Here is a 10063-nt window from a genome sequence, read left to right as displayed (position 1 = left end):
TTTTCTATTGTTTTTTAATGGAAATCTTCAGACAGTACACTCCCCAAATAGATTAAAAAGCTGCATTTATAGTTCAGTAATTCAGACCACGCTGTGTCAGCATGGCGGTATCGGTGTGCGACAGCAGCTTTAGCTCTTGGTAGAAACAAGAGGGAGAAAGCCCTCCCCTTTCCAGCAGAGGGGAGGTCGTGCTCAGCTGTGCTGTGAGCCTGCCACCAGCTTTAATCTGAAATGTCTTCAGACACAGGGAAAAGGCCGCCCTGGCTGCTCCCCTGGGCTGTGTTCAGGTGTATGCTCACAAACAAGAGTGTTTGCACATGGGGAGGTGCTGCCGTTCCTTCTGGTTCGTTTTTTTTCCCCTCTCGCCTTGTCTCATTGATAACTCAGTTGACCATTTATGCACACTTACCTGCAAAATCCCCTAAAAGCTTGTTACTGATGAAAAGCCGTGCAACTTCCTACGCTCTCCAGCTGTGTAAAGGCTCCTGGACGGTGACTGTGGCCCGGCGAGGCCTCCTGAGGAGGAGCAGGCCTGGCCCTGCTCTGTGCCCGTGTCTCTGGTGCTTGGGAGGGCTGCAGGCCCAGCCTCAGCCCTCATGCTCTGGGGGCCTGTGCAAGATGTCTGTGACGAGCATTTAGGTGGGGACTTTGTTCCTGCACCTCACAGGGGTCTCCGTGTCCCTGTTTTGCTGGAATGAGGCCCTCCAGGAGCCTTTTCCAGGAGACAGCAAATGGCACTACGGAGCTGTTTCTGGTCCTTGTTTGTGCTTTTGGAGGTTTTTACCCTGGATTTACTGCGTGTGCCAGCTGCTTCGTGTTCATCTGGCCCCTCACTGTAACCCAAAACACTCAGACCTTGGCACAGGCATGAAGGATTTGTGGGTGGGGAGTGCGGTGCCACGGGTGTCACCGTGAGCTGTGGTGGTGGCTGAGCCCGTGGGGCGCCTCTGAAGCCTGAGCCCCTGGCAGCAGTCAGGAATGGGGCCTGCCAGCTGGTTTCTTACCCCCTTAGGGCTCACCTCATCTTAAATGAGGATGATTCCAGAGGCTGAGGCTGAAGTCAGGGCTGTGGCCCTGCCCTTTGTGGTTGTGTAACCCAATATATCCTATCCATGCAAATTAAATGGGTGAAGGATACAAGCCACCAGGCACCCACACAACTTTCTCAATTCTTTCCCTTTTCCTCAGGGAAACTTTGACATTTTGGGGGTGACATTTTGAGGGAAGAACCACCACCAGCGAAATAAAACTGTTCCTAGCAAGGTAAGGGTACCGTGAGTGCTGTTGGAAGCTGAGGTGTGAGGCCATCTTGCTGATTGTTGGGGAGTTAATGAAACAAACTGGATGAAAGCTGCCGTCCACTGATGACTTTCTTCCCTGATTAGTCTGGGGAACGATCACCCGAAAGCTGACATCAGCAAGTCAGCACTGTGACGAGTAGCGCGCAGCTTCTCAGGCTGATGAAATTTAACCACAATTCCCCTAAATATGGCTTGAGGTGAGCTGCTCTGGGGGAGGTGGTGGTGTTTTGTTGTGGTGGTTTGTTGTTGTTTTAAGAATTAAAAGAAATGTAGCCTTGGGCTATCTGAGGCGCTGGGTGTTCATCCGGGCTGGCTGCAGGTCTGGAGCATTGGGGTCGCGTATGTTACCCGCTGTGGCAGCACCAGTTCTGCTTATTCCTGACATCTTTTGCCAGGAATGTTGCTGCTTTCTGTGGCACAAAGTATGAGCTTTACTGTCCTGAGTGTAGCTGTCAACAAGGGGCCTCTGCATCTCTTCAGGTTTATGGTTTTAGTTGGGGGGGATTTTTTTGTCTTGTTCTTTTCTTTGCTGATTCTGTGTTACACATTGGCACTTCATAAAAAGCATGAAAATCTTGCTTTTCTTTAGAGCCAAACCCAAGGTTGTGCAAGACTTCCATGAATTCCCGGATGCTGCATTTAAACAGAAAAGAGCAACCGGCCTGAGTTAGGATAGGCGCGTGGAGCTGCGAGTCCTGCAGTTGTGCTTGGTAGCACTGCTGCCTGCCAGCCTCCAGCATTGCACGGCAGGAGAAAACAATCCTAGTGATGCTGCATTAGAGGCACTGATGCATTTCTGTAGTTTGTGCCAAAGGTTTTCATGTAATACGTTCAGTGCAGGAACGCTTCTCCTTGCCTTCCTTTGCCCATGTCATCTGTGGGGGACTTGGTGGGGTGATTGCTGGCACAGCTCAGTTTTCCTTGAGAGCTCTCCTGTCACTTCTGAGTTCCCTCAAGTCCTACTGGAAAAAATGTGGAATAATCCAGACTTGAGCAGGCTTTAATCTTGCTCAGCTTTGTCTTAAGCAAGGGTGACATTTTGAGGGCATACAGTGTTTTTCTGATGCAGCTACATGTGTTATTGGCTTATGCATTGTGTGCTATGGGGGAAGCTTATAACCTTTAGCTGAAAGAAATATTGAAAATCAAGCCTAGTGAATCCTAAAATGCAAGCCAGCCAGGTTTTCTCTTCTAATTATTCCTGTCCTGCAGTGTTAGCTCCCTAATGAGTCTCTTCCTGAGCCGCAGTCCAACAGGGCTACAGCCACCTCGGGCTGGATGAGTGGATAGCTGCTGCAGTGTCTGCTAGGCCCGCCGATGTTCGTGCTGGCTCCTGGGCTTTATGAGCCTGGGACGGTTTGAAATAGCATGTGTGTATGTGTGGAAGTTAGGAAACTTTTTTTTTTTTTTTTTTTTTTTTGATGTACCAGAGTATGTTCCACACCCCAGCCTCTTCCTCTTTTGGTGTTTCCTCCCAGGTCAGTGCGGCCACATGGAGGGGTTGTGTGTGTGTTTGCATGGGAACAGATTCTGCCTTTGTCAGACGAGGTTTCCTTCCATAGCAAGGAAAGGTGGAGCTCTCTGCCTCTTCCCACACGCTGCTCTTCCATTCTTAGGTTTTGTACAAGAGGAAAAATGTAGTAAAGGTAGGCCTGATGCTTATGCATCCCTAATGGAGCCTTAATGCTGGTGCACAGCTGCTAGGAAACTCCAGCCTAAGGATGAATAAGATCATGTGATTTTTAAATAACATCATTTTCATTTCGCTTGGGTCGAAGCTTGTTGCTATGACGCTGCAAGTAATGCAGTATTTTACAGTTTCATGAAACCACGAGGACTTTTTATTGCATACTTTCTATGTACGGTGCTGGGTGATGATCCCAGATTAATTCCTTTCTGTGGGTATCTGAGCTGTCCGTGAGAACCTTAAAAGCAAAGAACACAAAGTGAGTGGGAGGGCCAGGCCGAGTCCCCTGAGGAGCCGCTGCCCCTCTGCATCCCCACCAGGCAGATTGGAGCACAGGGCTGCTCCGGACAGACCCTCACCACCCAGGCTCTCAGGCAACCAGTGACTCCCAAACCTTGACACCTTCCTAACATTTCATATTGCACATGCTTTATGATTCTGATGTGTTTCTCACTGTAGGAACTTGGCAGGATCTGTTTGGTCCATTTCTGCAGTGGAGCAGACAGGGGGAGGAGGACTGCCTGTAGCTGCAGAGCCGGGGGTTAGTGTGGGACTCCTGCTCACCTCCCAGACCATGCTGTCTAGCTAGTTCCTGGCTTTTGACTTTCCGTTTTACCAGTTTGGATTTTAAATGGGTAAAATTTAGCTGTTACATATGTACCAGCTATGATATGTAACAATCTGATAGCAGGCTGGGCTCTTTTAGAGGGAAATAGAGAGTTTTGGGAGAAAGGAAGTGAAAAACAAGATGGTTTGTGAGCAGGAGCACTCCCACGGGACACGTGGCTGCATTTTAGCAGCTTGAAAACTGGTGTGTGTGGGCCAAATCCTTCTGTGGGCAGACTGTGGCACCTGTCTGTGGCAGAGCTGATCTTGCCAACAATTGCCCCGATGTCCCTTTTTCCTACCTTCTTCAGGGTTTGTGTATGGCAGGGTCTGGGCTCACCAGCCAGGCTGCCAGGAGCTCTGGTTAGCAAGTGCACCTGCGACAGGTTGGTCGGCGTTTCTGCTCCACGCCGAGAGCGTGCGTGGCTTTGTGGGGATGGGCCCAAAGGCAAACCACAAGCATGCTCTGAGCATCCTGACTGCTATGCAAAAATGTGCTAATGAACCTCCCCTGGCATAGGCCACCAAAGGGATGTCTTCTGCTGCCTCAGTGCCTTATGCTAGAGCAGTTTCTCCTGCTGATTTTCCTATTTGTGCGTCTCCTCTGAGACAGCAGTTCAACCTGCCTGACTTCTCCAGCCCCACCACCGCTTGCACCTTCACCGGCTGATTGTTTTTGTGAAAAAGCCAGGTGTGGGTGGCTCTGCCTGAACAGGGCAATGCTGTCCCTGGCCGTGCCCGTGGGCCCCGAGCTCCCAGCAGCAATACCTCAGCCACCATTTTCACCACTGGGCTGTGCCCCAGTGGGTGCGTTCATGGTGATGGCCTCTGTGTCCTGGTTTGTGCCCTGGTTGTTCCCGGACGCCTCTGGTACCTCCATCGAGGTTTCAGCTGTTGTAGGGCCACTCCTGCTTGTTTCACTCAGGTTTGTTCCTGGAACTGAATCTGTGCTTTCTGGTGGACAGCATAACAGCTTAAAAAGAACAAAAAAAAAAAAAAAAAAAAAAAAAAAACCTTCTAAGGATATTTAGATGACCAAACACTGACTCATGCTTGGGCAACAACTCTTGCTTCACCACGACCCTGTGGGGTGGCAGTGGCTGAGAAATACCCGTGCTGCCCCACAAACCATCGCCCCGTGGTTGTGCCATGAGCTCTGCTGGATGTGGGATCCCCACTGACCTTCACAGACCCACGTGGGCTGGGAACCTCAGCATCTGGGCACCCAAACCCTGCGTTTTAATGCGAGAATCCCTCTTGGTGTGCTCTCCAGAGGACCGGCGTTTCCCAGACCCTTTGGAAGGCGGTGGGCAGCTGGCGGTGCTGTTTAGTGGCCATTTTTTGGACCAAGGCCGAGGTGTGCAGTGGGATGTGGGTGCTGAGCCCTGGTGCTGCGGGAGGTGCCTGTGTGGGGATGGGTGTGCGCTGCCACTGGATGTCACTGTCGCCTTGTGGTGCTTGGAGCACTGGGATGGCTGGGGGCAGCGGTCCCTGTGACAGCATGGCACTGCGGTGGGAGAGTGACAGCATCCTCCTAGGTAGGAGATGCCAGGGGAAAAAGGTTGGGTTTGTGTTGCTAGGGTCACGCTGATCGCTTTTTTTTTTTTTTTTTTTTTTCCCTGATGTTCTAGGGCTTCAGATATTCCTTCGCTCCCACAGACTAAGTTGGACTGAGGCATGGGGCTAATTCCCACAGTGAAAGAGCTTTTGGCAGCATACAAGAGCCAGTGGATCACACAGGGACGCGTGGCTCTGTTCTGCTCTGTGCCAAGAAGTGGGGCTGCTCTGATGCTTTCAGTAAGTCTATAAACTGAGCTGGGACCAGTGTTCAAATTCAAATGTCATGGCTCTTCTTTTTCTTTTTTCTTTTTTTTTTTTTTTTTAATTTGTTTTTTAAAAAAGGGCCTAAAAGCTCACATGTGAGGAAACAGGATAATAGATCTCCATCCACCTTTAAGAAGTCTGGTGAGTAAGGCTAATGGATGGCTGCTCTGCCAGCCTCTCTCTAATAAAACTCTCAAAATTATCAAATTACCACGCTGCCAACCTCAATCACTTACTAATTGCATATTGATTCTGTATTTTTATGCCCACTCATCTAAATAACGAGGCGTTTCCAAACAGGCTATTTCTGTCCCCCCCTGGACCCGCAGCCTGCTGTTTGTGCTGGAGCAGGGAGCCGCTGCAGTTCCCTCCCCACGAAGGGCAGAGATGCTGCTTTTCTCCCACTCGTCTTGCATAACAAAAGGCGTTTGTCAGCCGTTACATAACGGCCGGGGTTGGGTTTGTTGCTGCTTTTTGGAGGAGGCCTCGTCCGGAGCAGCTGTGTCAGGGCCTGGGGTGCTCACGCCCTGCTCCTGCACAGCTAACGCTTGGCACCTCCACTTGCTTTTCTCCTCCCCAGGGAGATGCTGATGTCCGTTTTTATTTTTTTTAATTTATTTTTTTTTTAACAAAGTGGGATGGGGAGGGCTTTTGGTTGGTTGTTTTTTTGGGGTGTTTGCTGCCTCCTGCTCGGGGTGGCTGCATAGGCCGAGGCCAGGCCCATTGGCACCATGGCTGCTGCTGAGCAGAGGCCAAGTCCTGGGCCCAGCCGAGCCTCCGAGGGGCTGGGAGCTGGGCTCGGGTCGTTCTCTGAGGCTGTGGTGAACTGAAGGCAGCACCAACACCCATCACCACCTGGCTGCCCTCATTTGGACTCGCTTTTTTCATATCCCCAGTTAATCTCAGGTGTCTCCTGCTCACAACATGTTATTTTATTTTTCCTTTACGTTAATTTCCTCATTGTTGGAGTGCATTTTTGGAGCCCTAAAAACAAGTAGACGGTTTTATTTTGCCATCAACTAAAAGAAAAGCTGCACAGCTGGTTGCCCCTTTGCAAAGGGAAAGGAGGCAGCTGCTCACCTGCAGCCGCTGCTTATTTACAGCCGCGTTGCTGCCAGCAGCCAGATGACTGCGGCCCTTTATAACACAGAGCAGTGCCTGGTTCCTACACAGAGTTGTGCCTTTTTGAACTTACTCAAAACATTTTCCCAGTTAACTTTTTTTTTTTTTTTTTAAACTGTGGGTCTGTTTTTAATTTTTTTAAAATAAACTTATTTAAGTGTTTCTTATGGACCTTTGAACTTCCTGGTGTGCTCAGCCTTTGCTCAGGGGATGTTTATGGGTGGCTGTGAGTGTGCTCATGTGGTTTAAACCCTCAGGGCTGGGGTTCTCTGGAAACCCTTGGTTGCAGCTTCCTTGGGTGAGGAGCTGATGCTCAGGCACAGAAATAAGCCTTAGCAAACACTGGCTTCACCTGAATGAGTTACTTGTTTCAATGCTTAACTCTTGTGTCACCAGATAAATCCAGGGATCAGATTTGGTCTGTAAACATGGCTGGGAACACGGGATCAGTGAACAGCCCCAAAAATCATAAGCCGTGGTGCTGGGCCCGTGAGCTCAGCTTCCAGGTGCTGGCACCAGCCACTGCAACAGCTCAGTGCCCGTGACGTGGTGGGAACTGGCAATGCCCACAGGGTTTGTGCCCTTCTGGCAGGCAACTACTTGCACAGTGCAGGTTTTCCCTCTGGTGTGGATTGAGCTCCTGCATACTGTGGTCATCCCTTCAGGTGAGTGCAGCAGGGACACCTTGCGGGGCATTGCCTTTCCTGCTGGCTTACCTTAAACTTGTCCATTCTGTTGCTCTTGATGTACTTATACAGCTTCTGCAGCTGCTTTTCGTCATTCTCTGAGAAGAGGGAGACGAACCTCCACATCATTCTGGGGAAAAGACACAGGGATGGTGTACATGAGCACGGACTTCAGCCCTTCCTAGTGCTGGTTCTGGCTAGTGGAGGGAGACCACTGCTGTACCTGTGCATGATATTTTTCTTTTTCTTTTCTTTTTTTTCCTGAGGCTTATAAGCTTCTGAAGAACAGCCCTTCCCTAAGCGTGGGAAGCACCAGTCTCCAGCAGACACCCAACCTGCCCAGTGCCTGGAAATGCAGGGCCAAATTGCATCTAAATTCCCCATGGGAGCCCACCTAGCCAGGAGCATCACCGGTGCGGGACCACCAGCCCAGTAAGAGGACAAAACCTTACGTCTTCCAGTGCTTGACCTCCGAGGCTCTGCAGTGCTGCCGCAGAAACAAGTCAATGCGGTCCCCGATTATGGTCAGGCTTTCCTTTGTGTACTTCACTTTTCTCTTCCTGGAGAGGTGCTGGGGCAAACACAGCTTCCTGAGAGACTTCTTAAAGGGCCTCAGGAACTCCTTGCACTGTAAGGGAAGCGTTGGAATAGGCACTTAGCACTCAGCTGGGGGCTCGGGTGCTGCTTTTTGTTAAATGAGCTGATTAAGGTGATCCCAATGAGCTGGGATCATTGGGGAAGTGTTGTCTGAGTGTATTGCATAGGGACAGGGGAGATGGAGTGGACCTCAGCAGGTCCCTTGCTAGAGGTTCCCATCGCCCCACAAGAGCCCATCCTGCACCTCCCCGGGTTTACCATGCTCTGGGCACAGCCTTCGGAAGGGAACTGAGGGATTTCCACCTCTGGGAATTCCCTTCTGACATCACAGGGTGAAATATTAACTTCAGGCTACAAGACAGCTGTTCTGCAGGGAGGGAAAGGGAACTCGCACGCTGCTGCTTCCTGTGGCCGTGCCTGGGATGGTGCAAACATCAGCTCGTGATGCAAGAGCCAATGCTGCATCTGCACGCCCTCCTTTTTGCCCCTCCTCACAGTTTTTTTGTCTTTTTTTTTTTTTTTTTTGCCACTTCTGAGCTGTGACCAGGCTGCGTGTGGGTATGCCTCTGTGCACCGGGAATGCAGGATGTGGGAGCGGGTGGGCAGGATGTCCCCGTGCAGGGCAGAGGTGTGAGATGGAGCTTTGGGGCCATGGTGCCGGTAATATTGCTGAACCACGCCACCAAAGTGTCATGTGAAATGATAAAGATTGCAGTTTGTGTTTCCAAAAACCTGGTGGTGTATGTAAAGTGTGATTTTTGGTGCGGGTGGCTGTTTAACTCAGTGTGATGTCCAGTTAACTGGAAAACAGCAATCAGGTTAACATCCAGACATGGAGGAAAGCTGCAATAAGATGATGTATCCTGCTTTTTGCTCTCTCTCAACAACCTGAGTTACCACTGATTTTTTTTTTCTCTCTACCACTGAAGTCTATTTAGTATCTCACAATTTTGAAGGTGTCCCGATCGAGGCCGTCTGCGTAGCTGACGAGCGGGGTCCTGCATGGCGCAGCGTGCGAGCTGCCTGTCCTGGGGGCTGCCTCGCCCCTGCTGCCAGCCGCATCCCCCTCGGTGGCCTGCAAAGTGCCAAAGCTGCAGGTTAGTCGCCTGTTGGTGCCAATCCTGCGTCCTCTACTACAAACATTGCTGAGGGCAAACCCTATCATAAGGCTCAGAAGCATTTCTCTTCCTGCCAAAAGCGTTTCAGCTTGAGTTTTCAGAGGTGCTTAATGAAGCTAGGTACTCAATTATAATTAGAAGTCCATAAGAATTGGCCACCTACTGTAAGTCCCTTTTGGAAACCCTACCTCTAATAAATTACAAGGTAAACAATGGTCACTCGTTCCTAATAGCATCCATCAAACAAGGGCTGGCATCCGCTTGCTAAGTGGAAATCGCAGCTACAGTGGGCTCAGTGTAACGCGGCGCTGCTCCACGCACAGCTTCTATGGACAGCTGCACAGCTGGCTGGAAAGCAAAGCAAAATCCTCAGCCACTGGGTTTGCATGTCCCAGGTCCAGGGGGAGTTATCTCTCGCACAGGGTGTAGGTTTTCCCTGCAGCAATGTTTCCGTAGGTAACTTCTCCACTCATTTTTTTGGAAAGCAATGATTGTACGACCAACTTAAACACAAGCTTATGGTGCCTCTTAAAGCATGTAGGAAGAGCAGTTCTTCCATTTTGTGTGTGCTCTGCTCCCTGGGAAGATCCCTTCTGGTTTAGGACTGGATTTACGAAGAGGTTTTAGAAGTGATGCTGAGGCCGGGCTCTGCTCTCGCCGTGCCCCTGCCCCTGCTCACCTTGGCTTGCCCAGCCGGGTTGTCCTCAGCCGCCCCCGTTCTGCTGCCCGTATTCTCCATGGGACACAGACCCCTCGCCTCCTGCTCGCACCAGGTGGGAAGGGGAAGTTGCCACGGGAGCTGTGTTTGAACCAAAGCGCACTGGGGTAACCGGGGGCCCGGATACGGGTTCCGAGTTCCACCAGCCATGGGAACAGCTGGGGCGCTGCCCGGAACGGCACTGTCACAATGGGACAGTCCTGCAGGGCACGGTCACCTCTCCCAATCAGCTCTGCCATTGAATTGTGGTTCTAAGGAAATGGGCTGAAACCCCTGGGTTTTCCCCCAGGTGCTGTGCATGGAGCTTCTTAGAGCAGAGACCACAACTCCCACTGTAGTGTAAGGGAAATCTGTGGGCATCTCCCTAACAGGTGGTGGTGGAAGCCACCCACAGCGAGATGCAG

General features: G+C 50.9%; 1 protein-coding gene and 1 long non-coding RNA gene across 2 annotated transcripts; one reads left to right on the top strand and one right to left on the bottom strand.

Moving 5' to 3' along the window:
* Positions 1–3119: 3119 nt before the first annotated feature.
* CHCT1 (CHD1 helical C-terminal domain containing 1) lies at positions 3120–9755 on the bottom strand. Its single transcript, XM_013094612.4, has 6 exons — positions 9621–9755; positions 8770–8898; positions 7679–7854; positions 7257–7356; positions 4363–4567; positions 3120–3226 (listed from the first exon to the last, which is right to left on the bottom strand). Exons 1-5 carry the CDS (start codon positions 9678–9680, stop codon positions 4364–4366), a joined length of 669 nt encoding a protein of 222 aa, XP_012950066.4. The 5' UTR covers positions 9681–9755; the 3' UTR covers positions 3120–3226; position 4363.
* LOC139999160 (uncharacterized) lies at positions 4591–7685 on the top strand. The gene is made up of 3 exons (XR_011804300.1): positions 4591–4951; positions 5226–5391; positions 7493–7685. It is a non-coding gene; the product is annotated as an uncharacterized lncRNA (long non-coding RNA).
* Positions 9756–10063: the final 308 nt, after the last annotated feature.

This window comes from Anas platyrhynchos, chromosome 20, assembly GCF_047663525.1.
Source record: "Anas platyrhynchos isolate ZD024472 breed Pekin duck chromosome 20, IASCAAS_PekinDuck_T2T, whole genome shotgun sequence".
Classification (NCBI taxonomy): Eukaryota; Metazoa; Chordata; class Aves; order Anseriformes; family Anatidae; genus Anas; species Anas platyrhynchos.
This window is presented reverse-complemented; position numbering and strand designations above follow the sequence as displayed.